The following is a 23,041-nucleotide window of genomic DNA, read 5'->3' as shown; positions in this document are numbered from 1 at the left end:
CCGATTGCTCACAACCCTTCCTAGAGAGGCGGAAATGGCTTGGTGCCCTCCGGTGGCAGATTGAAGATACTGTAAGTTACTTTGCAGATGCACCCAACTTAATAAACGTACTGTAGTTCGATATCTCTGTGCACTAGCCTGCTGCAAAGGTCACAGAAATACTTTACCGCTCTATCTTCCAGATCCCTTTTTTTCCTCAGGGAGAGAGCTGAACTGACAGTCTAAAAACTGCACCGCATCGTCTGAAAATAGAAACTTCCCCTTTATACAGATACTCTGTTACTTTATATTAAATTCGGCTCATTTGAAAACTCAAAAACTAGAGTAGATCTGGTTACAGTAACAAACACTGATTCATCTTTTCTCTGCATGTGTGAGGAACATGGGACACATGACTGAATGTGCCACAGGAAGCTCTGACAGTGAAGGGCACAGTCTCAGATTTTCCCACTGGATGTAATGTTACAAAGTGTGCTAGATTTAACAAATGCTTGGGTCACAGCTAGCATCTTTTGGATTAGGTTTAGTTACAGTAAGAAGTAATGTCTACCAGTAACTTTACCGGGTAGCCATGACTATAAAATTGTTCATGCAACCACTCAGTGGCAGCTTCCTATCTAACTGCCCTGACCTTCAATACTGAAGCCCATCCTTGTATCACAGATCCATGATATCTGCTACAACACTGTGGCACTTTAAGGTGGAGAATGATGGTCCAACAATGAAAAGATGCTTCCTGTGCTTTCATTGCATTGCAGGATACACTCGCGTATGGATTGACATTCACATATGAACTTTACAGTAAGCAGACACCTGGGGAGTTGAACAGTACCAGATAATCCGACCGTATGTGGAGATGTTGTCCACATTGGGGAAAAATAGAATATGCTTTAGATCCGTTAGTGCATGAGGGGTCAGCAACAAATATGCACAGCTGCTTATCAGGCACAGATGTATTAGTGATGCTGACAAATATTTTGAGCAAAAAAAGACAAGTGGGTAAAGCAGTAGTGGCTTTGGTGCTGAACATTTGCAGAAAGCAGAAATAAAATTGAAAGCCAAACACGAATCAAGAGGAGTTACCCAAAGAAGATTACCATTTAATGTCATTTGACAGTTCTAAATAAAATGGTGAAATAGAATTAAAAAATAAAAAGCACTAAGCAAGCTCAGCTCTTAAGCCGCATACACGTAACTCACTTATTATACATCCAAACTATGTGTTTGTGGGATTACGTGTTGTAAATATTCCCTATTGATGAAAAGAAACAAGTATTGTGGATCATCATGTGCTTTATTAATGCTCAAGGCGTCCATGAAGGTTTGAAGGTTTGAGGACCCCTGTCCTAACTAGAACAGAACCCATTGATAATGCGTGGATTTTAGTGTATATCGATGACTAACTCTGATGAAGCAGGCTGGGGGCAAACATTTACCCCCATTTATCAAAAGGAAAAACAAATGTGTGAATGCTGCATTTAATTCATTGCATGTATTCCCTTTTCTAAAAAACATAGTGGTCAGGTACAATGAGTACAGTGGGTATTGTTACTGCTATCTAATCTTACAATAAATTACCCCTCAGCATTTTCATGCATAGCCACAAGACTGAATTACACATTATAATCTGCCTTTTTATAAAAGATTGCACAGGACAAGCAGCCCTTTTTGTTAAACACACACACATAAACACACACACATAAACACACACATAAACACACACACATAAACACACACACACACACACACACCTCATAATGTTCTATCTAAAATCTTCCAGGGAGTTACTGTACAGGGAGTACGTGCTTTTTAAAGACGAATGGATTTTCAACTGATCTCTAATGCACGTGAAGAGTCATTAGTTTTCTTTTATTATATAAAATGCTTTGTAAGATTTACAGATACTAGTCCCAATAACAAATTGTATATCACTCTGCTCTATTTCGACACAAATAATGATCTTTACCGAAATCATTTTAAAATACAGCATATTTATTTGATCAGGAAATCATTTAAAGCATTGAACTGTAGATAGAAGTACATTTACATTCCAAACAATAAACAATGCGGAAGGGAGTTGATTTCTGTTATAGATGTTACAACAGATGACGAGCTTAAAGCTAAAATCCGAAAAAAAATGCCCCATAAAAAGAGAAAGGAAGTGGGCAGCAGGCAACAAAAGATAACGTATAAATAATATTGTCCTAAAATTGGTATCAGTTAATCGATGATTCCAGCATGTACCTTAACTACTTGTCTGCCAAACTAACTTGCAATGTAGTAGGTTAAATAAGCAGAATGTGTAAGTGAGCAAATTACCATACAAAGCCTTGTGTCTTATCCCACTGACATCTATCACTGAAACCAGCAGTGCCATCTATTACACAACGTTCAGATAACATATCTATTATGTGGAACTGCCTGAACACAATGCTAGAAATCAGGCAATGATATTCATGTGTCCTTACAAAAAGCAGGGTGGAAATTCCTAAGTTCCAAACTTGGATAGAACGTTCTTCAACGCGACAATGAAGCTGTGCAGCCCGAAAAGAAGAAGCTCTGTATGATTGATTGTGTGTGGCATCTTGCACTTGCTATAGAGATGAATGGAAGAAGCAGGGCACTGCGGATTTCCATAAAGCTCATTTATTGCCAGTGGAGTGACTCACAGGGCCTTTTTCAAGAATAAATGGCATATTCCCACTTATATTGTAATCTTGCACTTGCTGACATCGGTCCTTAATCTTCTCATGCATTGCCTACAGCAGCATGTCTCGGCCCTAACCGGAGGGGTGGCACACCACATCAGATTTTAGAAACAACCAATGATTTGGCAAACATACAGGAGTGACCAACTCCAGTCCTCAAATGCCACCAACAGGTCAGGGTTTCAGGATAACCCTGCTTCAGCACAGGTGGCTCAATCAGTGGCTCAGTCTTTGACTGAGCCACCTGTGCTGAAGCAGGGATATCCTGAAAACCTAACCTGTTGGTGGCCCTTGAGGACTGGAGTTGGCCACTCCTGCTCTATGTGAATGCAATTTGGTTATATATGAGACAAATGTTGACCGTTTAGCCCCAAATGGGATTAGATCAGGGTTTCCTAGATTTGTTAACTGCACTCCTCGAGTTCTCATACACAGCTGCTTTAACCTATTTTATCTTTATGCAATGCTTCACCAGGACCTTCCGGCATTGAAGGGGTTAATCCAGACATGTCTGGGATGGGGAGAATCTGTGCAAGTGATACAGTTGTGATTAGCTGTGGTTAGGGATTTGGCGTCTAAAGCCAAGAAATCTATTTATCGGAGTCTGCCAGCTGCCAAACAGGGTGAAAACGAATGCGTTGAAAGCAATGGTATTTTGGTTCTTTGATACATATGGAGCTGTTTTTCTACACTCATCTTACTCTCCACCTGTAAACCCGGCAGACTATAATAAACAGTCTCCCTAGTCTGGGTTCAAGGTCATCTTGTGTAAGTCACTTTACCTTGCTGTGCGTCAGGTACCGCAAGCGCTTTAGGAAAGGGATGTATTATGCCTATAAAGTTCATTAAAGGTAACACCGTGGCATACAGTACACTGACATCTCCATAACAAGATATAAATTAAAAAAAAGTGAATGTTAGCAGTATGCAGTACTGCACTTAAAGAGTGGGTGCTAAGAAATTAACAGTAGAGATCAAAGTAAGCAACCATTAAAAAGGATGTACTGTATACCATTTCACAGATTGTTAAAACAAATCCATTCAAACATACAGTATTATAGGACTTGTTCAGTTGCCTTAATTCACTAAGCCTGGCTGGCAGACATGAAGTTTCAGACTTGTACCCATCTTCACGATTTTCATAACGTTCCAGGTTTAGTTTGTTCTCCAGTCCAAGTGCAATATGAGACTGGTTTCAGAAAAAGGAAACTTGGATAAGGACTTTGTATACCTGCCGCTTCCCATCCAGAATGAATGTTTTGCTTACATCCGTATCTCATGATTAACTTTACTGTACATTCCAAACACAATATAATGACACATATGGGACCACGCCGTGACCGGATTCTCTTCTCGTTTATGAGGGACTTTTTGGTCACTGTATTTCTCCTACTCGCTGCTCTCCATACTGTACGAAGTTCTCTGATTGGCTGGCAGTGACTGCTGCTCAAGCTCCCAGACAAAGTTTCGGAGTTGACACAACTGGCGGTGTAAGGCATCATTGGCGATGGTCTTGGAGAGGTGCAGGTGGAAGTTGTCGCAGGGCAGAATCAGCGGAGGGTGATCAGTGAAACTCTCAAAGATGTCTGCTGCGAACAAATACAATTAGGAAAAGAAGCAAACCACTTTGAGAAGATATGTGCAAACGCTATCTGATGTCAACTCTAGATCTGTGACACGGAATAGTCTATAATGGCATTTTTGTCATTTAAGTCTAACCTTTGTTTTCAGATCCTGATGTGTTTCAAGTCCTTTATTCATCAGCCTTCCCATCTGGAATATTCCCCTGCTCAGGGGACAGATGGCTTGTGACCCTGCACCAAAAAGTTCTTCCTTTGCTTCCTGTAGGAAGCCTGATGCACTTTAGAAACTACAGGCACAGCTGAGGTGTTTTTAGAAACCCCTTAATCTAGACGCAGTGTACAAAATGAACTGCTTGCTACAATACTCCAAATTGGCATTAATCTACTCACACGGTCACTGGATTTAGTGTTGGATTTGAAAGAAACTCATACAAAGATTACAGTACATATGTTCCTGAATACAAGTGGTACTATTGCTGCTATTATTTTGCAGTCCAACTTGTACATGAATGTGGCATGAAGTACAACTAGGGAGCTGAATATGCCATGTATTGATACAGTGTGAACCGTATTCTTTTTTTGTCACTAAACAATCCAGAAAAGCAAGTAGATCGTTATAATGTTAGCACATTGCATATCAGAGTACTGCTCGTTAATAGTTTCAAAATATCTTAAAGGATCTTTACAAAAAATAATGACACCAGACAAAATGTATTTCCAATGTTACTTTTTCTCCGGGACAACGCAGATATTATAAAGGAAATTGATGATAGTGTTTAGTGTTCATGTGCAGTAATTCTACCATTCTCAAGAACATGTAAGTTGCTGACAGCAAGGAAACATAAAAACATATATTCAGGAAGCTTTCACTTCTATATCTGCTCTTCTCAGTTGTTACTATCATAGCTTCCATGGATTTAACTGTTGTGTGTTTCTCCCCCTCCCTCCCCCCCCCCCGCCCCAACATGTCAGCTACGCTTGTCACCTGTTTCCTATGTTCTTACTGGGTCTCCCATGAAGAATGGATCTAATCTATATTTTGTTTATGCAGGCTTCAGCCAAAAAAACAAGTTTCACAGCTGGTAGTTGGGGAGAAGTCAGCCAAACAAATGGGCTGATCAAAATAACAGTCAAAAATAAATAAATACATATATTCTTCAAAGAGATGGTCTAGCACTGTAACTCTGTTACAATCACTATGTACTTTGTCTAGGAGTGTGTCAAATGGTAGGTCCAAGTTTTAGAAAATAACCCCTTCACTACTTAAAACTCATATTCCACTTACTGAATGGAATACTAAGGATGCTGATCCAGGCAGTAATCCGATTGCCAATTCTTGGTCAGGAAGGAATTTATTTTCCCCTTATGAGATATCATTAGATAATATTTCACTGGGGTTTTTTGTTTGCCTTCCTCTGGATCAATATACTGTAAGTACGGATATAGGAAAGTATCTGTAGCCTAAATTTAGCCTAGGTTGCATTTTATGGACGCATGTCTATTTTCAACCTCATCATCTACTATGTAACTATGCAACTATGAATGTGCCTTGTAATGAATGTTTGCAAAAGGAAATAGGGCTAAAGGACTCAGGTGGAGCAGGGCAAAGCATCCTTTGAACTCACTATTTGTGATCTCATCGTTCTCCTCCTCTGGGGGGTCCCATGCAGCTGGATGAACTCTACCCACTCCCAGATGATAGTTCTTTAACAAGTGGCTGAGCTGAGCAGGACTTATGACGGCATAATCATTGCGAAGACTACTCCAGGAGAGCTGTATAAGAACAATTGGTGAAATCATGTTTAGATATGCATATATTGAATAGCTCTCAACCTACGAAATACACTTGCGAGATGGATTTCTGATTTTGAATTGGGTGATCCCATTGGATTCTTTGAGGACAACTGATGTATGTAACAGGAGATAAGAACTAGGATGTCACGCTCACAATAATAAGGTGTTAGAGGTTTGTCATCCCGTGATCTATAATATAATAAAGAAATAATTCATATTCCTTAAAAAAATGATGTACAGGTAATACATGCATTTTTTTTGTACATAGTAGATAAATACTGTGTTGAACTGAATTGCCTACACATGACAAAAGATACCAGGTATTATTGGTTAGAATTAGGAGCTACTATACATTACACATCCCTACCTTCAGGAGACCTGTTTTAGGTATGCACAGCAGATTTACAGTGGTAGACAGTTTTCGGAAGAATTCGGATGCAATGTCACCAAGACCTATCCCTTGCAGCCAGTCCAGAACCAGATCAAGGTTTGTACGGATCTGAACAGCTTTTGACCACTGGTAAAATGGTTCCCCGTTTCCTGCAAAAGATAAATGGGAGGTTTATGCTTTCACTATCTCGCAGTAGATCAGAACATAGCAACCTGGACAAGGGTTCAAACCACATCAATGAACGTGATAGGATGAACGATCAAAACATGAAGATGAAAAGAAAGGAGGATGTAAGCAAGGGGGAGGATAAGGTGTCGTTGCTAACAGGGAGTTTCAAAACAGCTTCTATATGTCACGCATTGATTCTTATGAGGTAATGATCTTACCAAGACTAAAGCAGTATAAAGTGAGAACAGATAAAATGCAAGTATTAGTATATGATAAAAAAAAGAAAAAAACAATTGATAGAATGAAGATACAACCAAAAACAACCTATATTTTCTAGCACATCCCAAGGATCAGTTTTTGCCAGGATTTTATTATAAGCCTTTTATAAATAGCCAACATATGACAAAGGGAGAGAACTTCACATTAGAACATAAAAATATGATATCATTATAAACATGTTATGAGATCATTACGTTTGCACAGATTGTTTTTATTCTCGCATTGGAATGCACTGAAAAGCAATGTATTATAGTGTATGGTCCTAGAACAAAAACAAGGGGTTAAATGCTAGTGGTGTTATGGAAAAAAAAAAAAAAAAAAAAAAAAAGGACGTCATTCCCTCTTTTGAGTGCAGACAACCTCCTGCTTCCTGCTACGCAGGAAAAAAGTGCTTGCAACAGCCCTGAGAGCAAGGCCAGGAGGAAACACACCACTTCCTGCAGATAACCTGACAGGACAATGGGAGGAACTGGTGGCCCAGGGATACCGGCACAGGAGCAGCTCCTCCTCCAGCAGCAAAGATGAGGGTGGAAGATTAGCCAGAGTTACAGTACTTATTAGCAGAATGATGAAGAAAAAGGTATCTTTTTTCATTTTCAGGCTAATTATATTATGTAAGGCTTCCCTTTAGGGTTCCGCCTACAGTATGACAGCTATCACCTGGGAATGGAAATTCTATGTGGGGATGTTTGAGAGCAGTACTCAAAATCACAATGCTAGAGTTTCAGGGACCTCCTCAGCCACGGTGTGAACTTGTTAAAGTCACATTGTCACAGGGCTTTGGTTTTTCCAACTATATATGGTCAAAACCTTTGTTCCTGTCCCATTTTCTGAATGCCGGTATGCAGAAATATTTCCTTCTATTCCTGGAATGTAGCTGCAAAGCATTCTAGATACACACTGTATACATTCAGTGTCTATAGCATCTCTTTCAAAATGCCCAGCTGCCAAACTGTGCTAAAACTAGAGCAGGTATACTGTGCCCGGCTTATACAAAAATGAAAACATGGGAATGGTTTTCCTTGATACACTTTTTTTCCGAGGATTTTTCTCAAGAGATTTTGATAAATAGGCCCCTCATAGCTTCATTTTAATATTACAGTATAAACTATTCACAAAACGTGATTCAAATCATAGGCTTTGTATGTGTAGCTTAATCCGCAAGCATTATTAAATAACATCAACTTTCCTATTATCTACAAGTGAGGAAAGGAAGGGTATCAGAGGGAATAATCACTTGTTTTTTTCAAATAATTTTTTATGGTTCTCTCCTTATTTAGCAACCCATATGCCATCAATAATCATCATGTTTGCATATAACATCCTTCTCCAAAGTAGTTCACAATACACAGTTGCATGGTATTACCCATAATAAATTGGTACCCAATTTTTGCATCCCTCGGATGAATGAAACGTGACGTTAACCTTGCTGCCAGTTACACCTATGAATATCTGGTTTACACATTGTTACAGGCGTCTTGGGCACAGATAGGGAAAGGCCTGCCCTGCTCCTTCCACTGTCTGCTGAAATGAGAGGGCCCGATTTTCCTGAACTCACTGGTGATTGGCAGTTAGAATTCACCGCAGCAGTGACACTCCCGGACACCATGTGCTACAGCAGGAGTGGCCAACTTCACCTCTCAAGGGCCACAAACATGTCAGGTTGCAAGGATATCCCTGCTTCAGCACAGGTGGCGTAATCAGTGGCTCAACCATTGACTGAAGCAGGGATATCCTTAAAACCTGACCTGTTGGTGGCCCTTGAGGACTGGAGTTTGCCTCTCCTGTGCTACAGTTTAGTCAAGAGGCAGCTCTACATGCTGCTCCTTCCTGTCCAGCACAGGTAAGTACTTGTGTCCCACTTTACTAAGTACCCAACCTCTTGGCAAGTAGGGCCGTGCTCCTTATTAGACAGCAGAAATCCGTCCTCCATTGTTCCTTAACTTTCACTGCCCATCTTTGATTGTTTGTTCCTCACTTACCTTTCTCCATGAGAGTGTTGAAGAGGGAGGCGTTGGAGAAAAAGAAGAGATAACCAAATGTCTGAGACACAAGGTCAGGGTGCAGTTCACACTCCCGGGTTAAATCCAGAGTAGCCTGATAGATGGCAAGAGTGCCACGGGTGCCCTCAGGCATGCTGCTCAACTGCGCTACATCAATTAGATTTGAGGGGTCTGTAAATGGGTTGCTGTCCAACAAGGCTGGAAGAGCTGCATACAATGTCTGCAAGAAGGGAAAACAAGTATTATAGGAAAATATTACTGCCAACAAGGTATTGGAAGGAAGCAACCAATGCACTAAGTAGGAGGAAAGAAGATTGGCTTTACTAATAAAAGTATAATAAATAAAATAATAGTACTTCATGTAGTATGTTCACTGCAAAATAAAAAGGATGTCCAGTACCTTGGTTAGGTAATACACACACTGCTGGAAAGTATACATGATGACTTCATCAAGGAGAGCCATGGACTCCTCACAGGCCTCTAGGTCACTTGAAAGCAAAGCATCATGGGAGGTTCCTGGAAGGAATATTTGATTATTGTTTGCGAATTATTTATACATACCCAGGCCAACGATGTATACAACACTTTACAGAATTAGCATGCATTCAACTACAAGGAATGATGATACAGCAATAGGGCAAGAGACGTGAAAAAGGAACACCTGTCAGTGTAGGGTATTGCAAACACAGTGAAAATAAATGGCAGTATTTTAGGCGTGTATCCCATGGCCAGGATGGTATGTTTGTATGCCTGGAAAGTATATTATTGTTGGTGTTTTATGCATTTAACATTATAATGCATATACATTCTTAAGCTTACTATGAAATAGTGGAAAACTTGTGTTGGGTGTATCCAACGTCAAGTATTTCAGATTTATTTCTCGCATATTAGATTTTGTCCTCTTGGGGGATATAACTTATTTGTGCGTCACCTTCTGATTCCCATTCCTTCTCCAAATCTAGGATTTTTCTTTGGACGAAGTTGAGAAGCTCCATAGAGTTGGCCATCCACAGCATCAGAGGTCGAAGGTCGGTGGCCACCTCTTCAATGCCCCTGGTGTACAGCGAAGTCTTATCTTGTTGACTAAAATAGTCAAGCAAATACATCTCATTATTGTCATCAAACACTGCCTATTCAATGCAGCAAAAGAGAAGCAGCTATGGGACACCAAGCAGACTAAAATACAGCTACTGACAGGAGATCATTTGTTATCAAAAGTATCCAAATTGTAAAAGCCTTCAAAACACTCAACAAAGGTAATCCAGAAATAAAACAACACCCAGTCGTTATTTAAAACAGTCCCCGTCTTTCCTACATTATTTCACTAAAGCACAGTATTCAAATGACAAACAAGAACTGCTAAAGCAGATAACAAAGACGCCGTATTATTAGCTCTATGGATAAAGATGTTGATACTAAATGGCTTGATAACCCGTTCCCCTTTTACACCAACATTGCGCTTCAATGCCGCTCTTTTACACAGAGCAAATTACCCATTTTTCTGTAAAGCAGGATTAACCCCCATTTTTGGAACCATGTGGTCACTTGGAGCAGAACTACGCTATTCCCACCTCTGGAGACCCCACTTATTGCAAAGCCATTTTCCTTTTTATGTACTAGTAAAATTAAAGTCAAATTCAAAGATGGCTCCTGCGGTCATTCAATAGGAAGCCGCAATGTCAAGCTCTAATGACACTGAGGTTTCCCATTGGCCCATGGGTGTGAGCAGCTGGCTAGCAGCCAAATTGATTACCCAAAAGGGACCAGAAACACTGGCACATAAGATATATATATCTCAAGAACCAAGGGGCTCCCACAGCTAAAATTAGCACGGACCAGCTCCGAGGGACTCCCGAAGGAAAAACAAAACAAAAAACAGTTACGTGGTTAAACATTTGGCCAGTAAAAGTGTTTGAAGTGCAACTTAGTACAAGCAAAATAATCTTAGATGCATTCAGGTAAAATAAAGAACAAAGACAAATATCTGTAATCAGTGCATTGAAAAATCTACAGCTTCATTTAGGAATTTCCTCACACATTGGTTAAAAAGAGCTGTGTATTAGCTCAAATGTGCAACTTTTGTTTTAAAGGAGCCATCCAAGACTACTCATTTTTTCCCCAAGTTTTTTTATATGGCATTGATGCAGGGCGTCTTCGGAGCTGAACCCCATTCATTTCAGCTCCGGGGATCACCTGCTTCTGGAAATACTGGCCTTCGGAGTAGGTGCCAGTAGCAGCTTCAGGTGAGCAAGTAGGGGTTTAAAGATTAAAGCTCCCACATCCCATAGGCCAATAGGAAGCCACACCGATGATGTCACGGCTTCCTATTGGCCCACAGGAAGCATTGTGAACCCTGGCAGCCGAGGAGAGCTGCTACTGGCACCTAATTCGGAGGTAAGTATCTCCGGAAGCATGGGGTCCCCGGAGTTGAAATTAATGGGGTTAAGCTCCGGAGACCCTGCTTAGATGCTATATAAAAACATAAAACATTGGATTGCCTCTTTAAACTAGCTATTTACAAAGGATGTATATAGGTTTATACTTGGACTTGCTGTCATATCTTATCTATCACTCATTTCAACCAGATCTGAAGATTGTAAGAAGGAAATGTAAAGAAAGGCAGGAAATGGTGAATTAAAAATATTCGCAACTCACTTTTCTGGTTGCTTGTCTCCAATCTCTTTAATCTTCTCCTGTACAGGGAAATCAGAGAAACTAGCTTTCAAAAAGGAACATATTTTAGAAAAGAAATATATAATGAATGAAAAAAATCTACTTTAACAAATAAAACAATATATACATACATACATACATACATACATACATACATACAGATACTTTGATACTTCAAGTCAAGACTCTCTTGGATATGACACCACATGAGTCTCCCCAAAGAGGTTTCCCCACCGTGCTTCCCCTGTTCACTAAACCTGCGTAGACAGGATTAATTTAAATTAAAAAATGACAGACAGCATGAACAACCTGGAATTCATCATCTCCTACCCCTTGCATTTTTGCTGGGTGGGTCTACCCATATTTCCACCAAAGAATCGCTGGGACATAACACCTAAGGCCTCGGTCCCGCTGCGCTCGGTGGTGCGGGCGGCCACACGCGAGTTCCCTACCAGCAGGTGAATCCTGCGGAGCCTGACCCGGTCCTCCCTGGCTGCACAGCTTACTACACGCTGTGGCGCGTCAGCCGCTATGGGATACAAGAGAATGGTGATCCCTAGCGTTGACGCGTCACGTGGTGTGGCTGTGAGCCAATTGGGGGGGAGGCTTCGGGAGGAGGAGAGGCTTCGGGGAGCGGGGAGGAGTGTGGAGTGAAAGCAGCGTGAGTGCCTGTCTGTGTGTGTGTCTGAGTGCGTGCGTGCCTGCCTCTGTCTGTGTGTGTGTGTGTTGCTTTACTTACCTTTAATCAGCAGCCCGAGCCGTGGAGGGAGGGGGGGGGAGAGTAGCGGGTCCCTCCGCTCAAGCCACGCCCCCCCTCCCGCTCAAGCCTCCCACTCCCGCCCAGGCTCCCTACAGACCGCATATCGCTGTCTGTGTATGTCAGCGCCCCGCCTGTCTGCAGTGTGGACGCGCTGACTCTGGGAGCGGGGCCTTAGCCTAAGTCACCTCAAAGACATTAGCTTTTGGCGGCAGCCAAAGGGTGTCGCCATGTGCTGCCATTCGTTGCCGATTGTTAAATGTTAAACAGCTGCTCTATTGCATTCTGAAACTCACCAACCATCTCATCCCCTGTACCAAATGTTTCAACTTACCCTGCCTATAGATTGTAAGTTCCTTGAGGCAGGCCCTCTTCTAACACAGTGAATGTCTATCCTATCTCTTCTAACACAATTTTAATCCTGTCTGTAAATGTTACATATGCCAATAATCATAAATTATTTCGAACTGCCCATGAATGTCTGTAAATTGAATGTATAACCATTTAATGTAACCATGTATTATTATAACTCTGGATTTTCCTGTCTGACTCTTATGTAACAAAATAATTGTATTTCATTTGAGTTGTTCTCAAACTGACTGTAAAGTATTGCGATGCCCCCTTAAGTGGAAGTCTCTACATAAAAAAATAAATGATGATGATACTTAACAGTTACTATTGTCTTTAAAACACACACCACACACACCACACACACACACACACACCTTATCTCCAGTCCTTTAACCTCTTGAATTGTCCTGGTCATAAGGATAAAAAGGAACCAGAACACTTCTCTGTATATGACTCACCTGGCCTCACACAACAATATTTGTATTAAATCATATATCACACAAACAGATCACGTATTTTCAATGATAATGTATGCTTCAGTATCACAATATATGACAACATATCATGATATACTGTAGCAGTCATTGTTGTGTTCAGGATTGTCAGCTTGCTCCTAATCTCAGGTTCTCTTTTATAAGGAAGATCTAAAGTCCAGAGCTGGCTGAAACTGTTCTCCATATGCAATGGAAAACCTTAGCCAGTTTTGTTGTGGAATCATTTTGCCTCCAAAAGGTCCACCAATGCTTACTGCTGAAATGCATTAATGGCTCCTCTGGCAAACGGTGGGGTTGTCTTTTGACCTGTGCTATTTGAACCAATCCATGTGAGCGAAAGCCAACTCTAGTGTAGAGTATGGAGCATATATGTACATCCTGTTTGTACAGTCACTATACTGTAAATGTACATGATAATTGGTACCGTTCATTAACTTTCCCCCTCATCCTTCTACTTTTGTGTTGCTTAGAAATACAATGGTCGGTTCCAAATCCCCATTTTACAGCTTCAGCTCTTTTGTCCACTGCATTTCACACTTACAATAAAATAAACATAATAAATATGTGAACGGCATTACCCAGACAACTTCCTTGATGAGGCTGGCAATCTTCATGACTAGCTTTGGGAAGTGCCCTGGCTCCAAGGCTCGAGTTGAGTGCTCAATACAAAGGCTGAAGAGGTAGGCAGGAGACAACTTAAAATCAGAGCTCGGGATACCCGTTTTCTCGATAATTTCTTTCAACACAGCATCCTCTTCTTGAGAGCGGTACTGAAGTACGAGATCTCGGCTCTCGATGTATGCTTGAAAAGCCTCTTGCCTCTCCTGTAGTGACCGCCCACACATTTGACATGAAAAGGCCCCGCTCAATCCAGGTGAGGACCATGATTGTGGAAGCCAGACAGGCCGACTCTGGGCCACTCTAGGGTCCTTGTACATGAACAGAAAATGCTCACCGAGTCCCAACAGATCCCCTGTGCTAAGTTCAGCTTCTCTTTGGAGAACCCCTCCGTTGTGGGTAATTAGAGCCCCCCTATAGGGTCGTACACGAACTATACCCTTCTGACCAAGGGAATCTAGGCGCCATACACAACAGTGACGGGGAAGGATATCTGGTGCAGAGAGGAAAGTGTCAACATAAGGTCCTTTATCCCTGGAAGATTTTTCTGCTCTTCCAAAGAGATGTTTTTTTCTGGTCATCACATATATAACAAAGTCCTGCCCCCAAAAAAGAAATAGACAGAAAACTTAGATTGTAAAGTCAACGGTTTCCTATTTTCGGTTCTCTCTCAAACATCCAAAGCACATTTAAAAAAAGGCAAAAAATGCAGATAAACATTCTATTTTATAGGGAAAATGGAACTATATAATGCCTGCTGTATACAAAACCAAACATATAGATTATATTTAGGTCCTAGTTACATCTTATTTATGTGTACAAAGGGAGGCCTGAGACAGCAAGAAAAGGCAGACACTTAAAATGATTTAAAATACAGCAATGTAAATGTTAAAAGCTACAAATGCATGCAGGCACTAGCCATAAGCAATGACGTGAAAAAGAAGGGGTTAACTTACCTGGTCATTGCTATAGCCTTGAAGAAGGAGAAAGTACGGGTGCTCTGCTGGGGGCTGAATCAAGCACTGAGAAAGACGTTCAAAGTCTGAGGCGTCAACCTGATCAGCCGAATCATCTATACGGGCTTCTGTGGAGTTGTGCAGCTCTGCATTGCCATCCGGTTCATCTTGCCCGGTGTCTGTATCACTGGCTACCATGCTCTTTATGCTTTTCCGGTCTCTACGCTTCTTGGTGTTCAAATTGATATCACTGATGCTACGGCGAAGGGAGATGCTATCTTCTCTGTCTCTCATTGGAGTGTTCCCCCCAGAGGCAGCCCGTGATCGACTCTTCTGTAATCTACGCGCCTGAGCATTGATACCTGGGGGAACATGATGTATAGTCAAAATTTAGGGGAGGAGAAAAAAAAAAGCTAATAGTGAGACTTTATTAACCACACAAAAGAATCATATCAATTCAAAGTCGAGTCAAAAGTACAGTACACACAAAATGACAACAATGCCACTGCTGAAGCATCCCAAGAGCTGATGTATAATGTGTATACGCAGAACATTGTATACAGTATCTCTGACTTTTTAAATGAGAATTTGTTTTCTCACTGAAGAGTGCTAGAAATTGCAATGGTAAAAACACAATTTCACTCACTGTGCTTTATAAGCTCTAAAGTTAAACTCATAGCAGATTTATAGTACATTGAAATTGAAGGGATAAAGATCGATTATATCCTTTTACTGACAAAGTAGAGGTTATTAGTTTTCATTTCTTTTAGACAACCTCTGTCTACAGGTAATGAGAAATAGGAACTCAGTGGAGAGATTTGCAAGGCTTGTTCTAATCAGCTTCTCTCACTATTTAAGGCAGGACGGAGGTCACTGATTAAGCCTGGAGTTAGACCAGAGTCACAGAGTTCAGCGAGTCATTTCCTGAGTGGCTAATCTCCACAGAGACATTTGCAGAAGTGTTTCCCATACATCAATAAAGGTGGAGTTATCTGCATGGCAAGGAAGACCATAGTGGTGAACAATACGTTACTACAACCAGGTCTATTGCCAAAGAAAAAAGTACAGCACTCTCTGATAACCTCAAGAAAAGCAAACACGGATACCTGCAAAGTAAGGAGAGAGCAATCCTCAATAAAACAATTGTTATGGGAGAATAAAATCAATAATGCCAGTCATCTACTTGAAAGCAAAGTATTAAACATACTTCACAATGAACAATGTTGCCTTATTAGATTCTAAATTCTGAAGTTTAATGAGTTAATGTGTGTCTGGTTTAAAGGGTATTTGGAAGCTAAAATGTGACATTCAGTGTGCTTATGTGTTTGGCCATGTCCAAAATCTTAGGGAGTAATTAAATATAGTTCAAAATGTCCGTTCAGGCCATTGTCGTCCCAAAACACACCTTGAAGTCAATGTGAGTTTTCAGCCAGTAACGGCCTGTACAGCCGCTTCGTACTACAGTATATTGAATTACCCTCCTAATGTCAGCAGCGTAAACACTACTTCACTGCCAACAGCACTATTGCAATTAGACTTTGGTGGCTGTGTGGCAAGATCCCGGCAGCCTGGTGACATTACTATTGTAAGGAGATGAATGCACCAAGCAATCGTGTAGCATGTTTAAAGCACCAGCAGATGCCATAGCAAATGTTGTAAGGGATGCGCTTCGATGAGACTAATGGTAGAAATTTGTAGAGGTTACATAAGGAAAGTGTAGCCACACAGTGACAAGACGTACGTTTTAAGTTTGCTTACAAGTAGTTCTCATTAAGCGAAAGCACAAGCAGAAATAATATGGGACGTAGACTGCTGCCTTGTTACATAAAGTACATTTCAGGAAAAATTCCTCATTTATAAAACAACCACAGAATGGAAAGGTTATTTCAAAATGTATACATACACTTCCAATGTCAAGACTTTTATGTTTTAATGTGTTGGTTTATAAGTGGATATTTTCACTATGATTCTCTGGGACAGTTAACTGGAGGAGTTCTCCTTGTTCTTACACACCCTGCCCACCTGCAGTCACGTTATCCTCAGCTGTTGACATCTTCTCCACCTCTTGCTTGCGCCGGATCTCAAATCGACGGGAGAAACCAGCTTTAGGCTTCCACATCTCTTGCAAAACCAGGGGCCGCTCATGGTCACCAACGATGCGCAGGTACTCCATCTTCCATTCCCCTTCATGCCCCGCGAAGCGCCCCACCACATCGCACAGGACAAAGGCTTCCGTGTCCGAATTAGCCACTGCATACCTTTCCAATGCCTCCCTTACCAGTTCATGTGCAGTGGAGCGTGGAGTGGCCAATACACTCTTGTAGTTGGTGCCAGATGAAATGTCATCTCCAAATATCTTGAGGATGCCAGGTAAATTCTTTTGGCTGGAGAGCTCCACCAGATCCTCTGGCACAGTGTCAATGATCTCCGACAACCTCTTCTCACTGGCCCAACGCCCTGCTCCACTGCCCACACCAACACCAACACCGCTTATAACACTGTTCGTGCTGCGGTGGAAGATGTTGGACAAGCGTTTGTGACGATTGTTTTTATTTTTTGTTGGCTGACGCAGCTCCACAATCTCATTGTTGCGGCTGGCTGTATCAGAGGAGGTGGACCTGCCAATTACAACAAAGCATAGTAATTAGGCATGCAAGCCAGTGTGGAGGCTTTTGTCCCCAACATAGCATTTGCATCAAGACTTGTACAATGAACATGCGTAATATACACTTCCCATAAGAGAGAGCAGTGCGTGAGTGTTTGTAACCAAGGAAAAAAGCAGCATGTACAGTACACAAAGTAGACTGCAAGCAGTGCAATGCAAACGTGAGGGAACATTTAAGCTATTTTGTATGTATAAAGACCAGACATTGCGGCACTGATGCAAAAAAGGAAAAGACAAAGCTTCCAAAATAGCACATTAAACCCAGCTAAATCTTACACATATATAGAACTTAGGAAAAATATATATGTTCCCCCATTCTTGTGACCTTGGATATTTACTTTCTGCATCACTTCGCCACTTGTGAGATTAGCGGATTGGCCACCTTTTCGATTTCCATTATACATAGGCAGTAGGCACATGCATGTACATTCACAGACAACATTTTTGTACAGTGTAATTTGGATTTGTGCTTGAAAATCAACATATGAACCCAATATTGGTAGTGAAAATATATCATTTTGGCTGCAGTTTCCACAATAACAATCAAAATATTAAAGGGATTCTGAAAATAAGAGGAAGTATTTTATTACTGCAAACGTTGTATATTGTACGGCATTAGCTAGTTTAGACATCCTTTGTATTTATTCATGGGAAGCAAACAAAAAGACCCCACCCATTTCACCAGCCATTTGTTCCAGGTCAGGGCTTCGGAAATACTGAACTCTTGTAGTGTTGAAGCTTTGGAATTTTCCTGTTGCTACACCTGGTGGAGTCTGACAGTGCACTGGTGGCCACAAACTTACCAAGCATTATGTGCACATTGCTGTGTTTATGACTGAGCAGCTGACAAAAGATACCATAGCTGAAACTTCATCTCATTGCCAAAGAATCAAGGACACCCTCCCATCAGCTTGGAAACACTCTGACCCCCACACTGCGTATGAAATCTAGGCCTAGCCAAAACACAGAACTGACTCAGGCTACAAATATCTCACAGTTGTGTTTGATCACATTATGGGTAGCGTGATTAACCCCTTTGTAGGTATGTGCTGTAGACCTCTTCCGCAGTATAGGGCTGGGTTACAATTCATCTTTTGGGAATTAAAATACGTGAAAAGGAAGCCAAGCCAAATCATACCCTACAGCTGACTCCTCTATTCATATCCAACCTTTGAACCTACTGAGGGCAGTGCTGGACAATAGCAGGTTTACCGTGGAATGTTAGCCAGCATACCTCCACAGCCTCCTGCCTGTGTTCATATACTTCAAGGACATACGGAAATGATACAGCTCCAACTCCCAGCTACCCACCCTTTCATTTCCTCCCATTCCACTATCTGTCATACGACTGACCTTCCAGGATGGAGGAAGGGAAACCACACCTCCCAACCACTGTCTCAGCAAAGACATAAAAAACCTGAAAACGTCCGATCAGGTCTACAGTTTACATTAGCAAACGTCTGCATGTAATACACATAGATCTGTGCTGTATATTCTAAGATTTCGCTGATGTTTTAAAGCAGAAGTGAAACCTACTTCACCACTTTTAGCTCAGCGGCTAAGCAAGTAGTTCTCCCTTGAAAACAGAGTGCTCCACAACGCATCAGGATGTGTTGCAGACCCATTGGAACTCAAGATATTGAGACCATATAGATTTTAGAAGTTTGTATTTATATAGTGCTGATATCTTTGTCATAAGGGCTGGATTGTACTAGCATGTCATGCTTGCTCAACCTCTAAGTATAATTAATTAACGCATAGGAATCCTTATATTATTGACCAAGCATTACTATAATATGCGGACAGTGGACGCAGCGGTGCACATGTAATTATTACTACAATTATGTCAAATCCCTGCCCCAAGGGCCAATAATCTAATAGTGGGTGACCGAGGGAGATAAGGGAATTTGCCCAGGGTCACAGAGAGCAGAAACTAGATCAAACCTGGTTACCCGACTGCAAAGACCATGAACTTATTACTAAGCTACCGCTTCAGCTTCTAAAGAAGCTTGGGAAACAAGAAATACTGTATGATGTTTTAAGGTAAAATGGTCACGTGTATATGCAAAATCCTTTGTGATTATTGGCTGGTCTGCACGTTTATGTGAGACACAAGCATATGTAATGGCACATTAAAGAAAATAACTGTAAGCGAATAGGTGCACTCACATGACCACACGAAGAGCCTTGGGTGCCCGGAAGTCCGCCCACGACGGGGAGATGAATTGAATATAAAAATACAAATTCTCCAACCGAAGAAAGAGCCGGCACTCCAGGGATCTTGGAAAAAAAGGATATTCTTTATTCCAAACGAATCAACGTTTCGGTCACTAACACTGACTTTGTCATCTTGACAAAGTCGGTGTTAGTGACTGAAATGTCGATTTGTTTGGAATAATGACTATCCTTTTTTTCAAGATCCCTGGGTCACCGGCTCTCGCCAGGTTTGGAGAATGTTTATATACATGAAAGAAAATAACATTACATTTTACGCTGCTCTGATGTCTTGCAAACACGGTGACTAATGTATCACAAAGATTAAAGAGGGTAAAAGAGGTGGAATCTTACTTGATGGAGCCAACACTGGGCCAACGTCTGCCCAACTTGGCAAAGTGCTTCTTGGGAGAATTAATCCAGAGGCCCACAGGAAAATGAAGCTTCCCGAATCTGGGACTTCCTTCCTTTTTTTCTTCGTGAAACATCGTCTGACCTTTACAGAACTGGGAAGATAAGAAATGAAAGCTTCCTATGTATGTAAAAATAAATCCTGAAATTATTCTGACCAGATCATTGCTGCCAGTTTTCCATAAAGTTACTAACAAGCACTTGCAGTAATTATTTTAATCAAATTCCTTTTTTTTAAGTTTAACCTTAAGGGATGATACAAAAAAAATAATAATACTCTAGTCTTTATTTTTTTTCCCCCATCCTAAATCACAACTGTGGTCATTTGTATTAGGGATAACCATTTTCAATAGCAAATCCTGCTCTTTGCTGGAGGGACATTCAATGCATAGTGCGTAGTAGGCTCCTCCAGCAACAAGGGGTTAAAAAAAAAAGTACCTGCAGAGAAAGTGCCTCCAACCTCACAGCAACAAAAAGCAATAGTAAAGGTGAAGCCAGAAAGGGGGTATAAAGCGGCAGCAATAAGGGATCATAATCATCATTATAAAAAGGCCTTGTGAAACTTCCCAGTAGTTTTCTACTTTTGAGAAGTATTGGTGGCAGGACTCTTAGAAACGGCTGCTACTTAACCTCTACAGCATTGTTTCATTAAATCAAGAATGAGTTTCAGTCTTACCCCTGAGTGTGTCGGAAAGCATGTTGGTGCAATGCAGCAGTGCACGGAGTATATAGTGTTGCAGTGTTTGGAGCATGGAAGGATGGTTGGGAGAGAGCTTTCACTCCATTGCAATTCCAAGCTATGTTGCTAAGTGGGCCCCCTATTTATTTCCCTGTGCCTAGTGCTGTCCCAGTGACCAGTGCTGGCCTATCACAGCTTCAGCGCCAATTAGAAAATAATAATGAAATTGTGATCAATTGAAAGTACTCGTGCAGGTTATACTTTTGCCCATATTCTTAAAGTGCATTTCTTACTTTATGAAATGCTAAATGCAGTGTAGTCAACATTTTAGACTTCATGGCAAAAACTAATGCAAATAAATCTCTATCAAATGTATTGCAAGTACATGAAATGCTAAGGAAGGAATGCTGCAGTGATTCCTGCCAGTCAGGATAGGGTTGAATCAGATACACACACACGATAGCAAAGGAAATGAAGGAACATTCAAGAAAGGAAATGAAAATGGAACAGAAGAAACGAGAACAATTAATGAAAGAATACTTATAAAAATGTAGACAAATTGTCCCTCTGAACTTGATGCAACAGTCAATGTCGTTCTACCTCGTAATTCTAGCAAGAAAATCAGATCACAAGTACTCGGATATAGATAACATGTTCTTTACTTGCAGGGAAGCACAAGTCCCTCCCTACATTAATCTGCTAGCCCCCAAAAGGCATAATTTCTACCAACTACTTATTTTACTCCTTAGAAAGGAATTTGTTTGGCTACACACTCAACGTCGCATAAATCCTTAGCACCTTTGCAACGACACTGTTGCCCTTCAGCTAGTGCTGATTTTAATACGTTACAGCCAATACATGAAAGCAAATACATATCACAAGCAGAAGACCTGGACCAATACAAACAAAAGAGAAATACTTCAACAATTCCCATCTCGGAGTACATAAAGCGTTCTAAGGGACTCTGCTACACTGTGGACTGAACGGAGATAAATATGTATACTATGGAATTAAGGTAAGAACTAAGGTTATACTGGCATTTGAAATGTTCAGAGAAATGTCAAGTATTGTAACTAAGAAAAACAAATGAAACATGAAAAAGTAAGTAACTCCTGTCTGACTAAATACACTTTTTTTTTTCTTTTTATAAAATCATGAATCGATAGAAGAAAAATGATCTTATAGTCACCTGTCACACGAAGCACTGGGGGAAAAAAAATTCTCTTTGGGACACCACTGGCACAGTGATTTCCCGTCTCGGATGGAAACGTCACCTCAACAGTTGTTAGTCATCTTTTGCAAAGATCCTGTCTCTGCCATTCAGAACAAGGGAATAGGCGTCTTCATTCAGCAAAGTAAATGTCCTATGTATGCATTCTGCCAACTGCTCGAAGGGCCAAAAAAAAAAAAATCCAGATAACTTATATTATCCTAAATGGAGCATACCATGCTTAAGCGTGTGAATGCACAATGTCTAGGTATAGGGCACTCAATAGAAATGTGGCTAAGTGTCCTATTCTAGCTTTTCCTGATACATGGATATATCCGTGGTTGTGTTCAAATCCCTTTGGGGTCTGAGCTTCTTCTAATAGGAGTTTCCCTCCCCTTCTGGAAAGGCAGCCTAGCCTGCAATTCTGTTTCCTTTGTTTTAGCAAATTTCAAGCCCTCCCTCTCTTCCTGGGGTCACTTAGTATGAATATTCCCCACATCTCAATCAAAACAGACTAACCAGCCAGCAGAAAGAGGAAAGACATAAACCAATGTTCGAATTCAAAAGGGCATCTGGGAGCAGATGGTATTAAGGCAGCAGAGGGAATACACAGGTACACAGAACCAGATTAAAAAAAGAGAGCGCGCAATCTGGCAAAGTCTCAAGTCTTGGTTAGATCAGCACCGATTTATTTCTTTTTAAAATCCCCCCTTTTCCCAGTGACAAAGAAAAAACAAATATGCCCTCTCCAATAGGGCATGAGGGCCCCAAACCCTTGGGAGGTGGTCAGCAAAATTGGCAGACAAAACGACCTGAAGTTAGGATAAAGTAAACGGATTAAGAGCGATAATAAAAACAAACGGTTTGTACAGGCAGGAAATGCCCGGATGTTAAATGCTGGCTTCTAATAAGCCAACATTCAAGTTCTCACAAATTTCTTCTTGAAGTGTGATCTACTTTCACATCCAGCACAGCTACCACGTCTATCTACTGTAACTCCCCAACAGTACGGATGATGCATTGGGCAAATTCTGTAAATCTCAACCCAGATTTGCATATCAAAGGGGTGAAAACCTCAGGGAAATGC

The 23,041-nt window shown here is 41.1% G+C and overlaps 1 protein-coding gene across 3 annotated transcripts; it reads right to left on the bottom strand.

Annotated features, from left to right (window-relative positions):
* Positions 1 to 2,981: 2,981 nt before the first annotated feature.
* RASIP1 (Ras interacting protein 1) lies at positions 2,982 to 22,589 on the bottom strand. 3 transcript variants are annotated; one of them, XM_075605303.1, is made up of 12 exons: positions 21,934 to 22,589; positions 20,009 to 20,160; positions 16,789 to 17,393; positions 14,776 to 15,137; positions 13,780 to 14,418; positions 11,582 to 11,619; positions 9,858 to 10,009; positions 9,327 to 9,442; positions 8,906 to 9,146; positions 6,453 to 6,625; positions 5,917 to 6,064; positions 2,982 to 4,297 (listed from the first exon to the last, which is right to left on the bottom strand). In XM_075605303.1, exons 2-12 carry the CDS (start codon positions 20,140 to 20,142, stop codon positions 4,098 to 4,100), a joined length of 2,808 nt encoding a protein of 935 aa, XP_075461418.1. In that variant the 5' UTR covers positions 20,143 to 20,160; positions 21,934 to 22,589; the 3' UTR covers positions 2,982 to 4,097. The 3 variants fall into 3 exon arrangements, with proteins under 3 accessions (XP_075461418.1, XP_075461419.1, XP_075461420.1); XM_075605304.1 differs by having other exon boundaries at positions 2,982 to 4,294; positions 21,934 to 22,588; XM_075605305.1 differs by having other exon boundaries at positions 16,798 to 17,393; positions 21,934 to 22,584.
* Between the last annotated feature and the right edge of the window lie 452 nt (positions 22,590 to 23,041).

The sequence above is a fragment of the Ascaphus truei genome, chromosome 6 (genome assembly GCF_040206685.1).
Source record: "Ascaphus truei isolate aAscTru1 chromosome 6, aAscTru1.hap1, whole genome shotgun sequence".
NCBI classification, from domain to species: Eukaryota; Metazoa; Chordata; class Amphibia; order Anura; family Ascaphidae; genus Ascaphus; species Ascaphus truei.
This window is presented reverse-complemented; position numbering and strand designations above follow the sequence as displayed.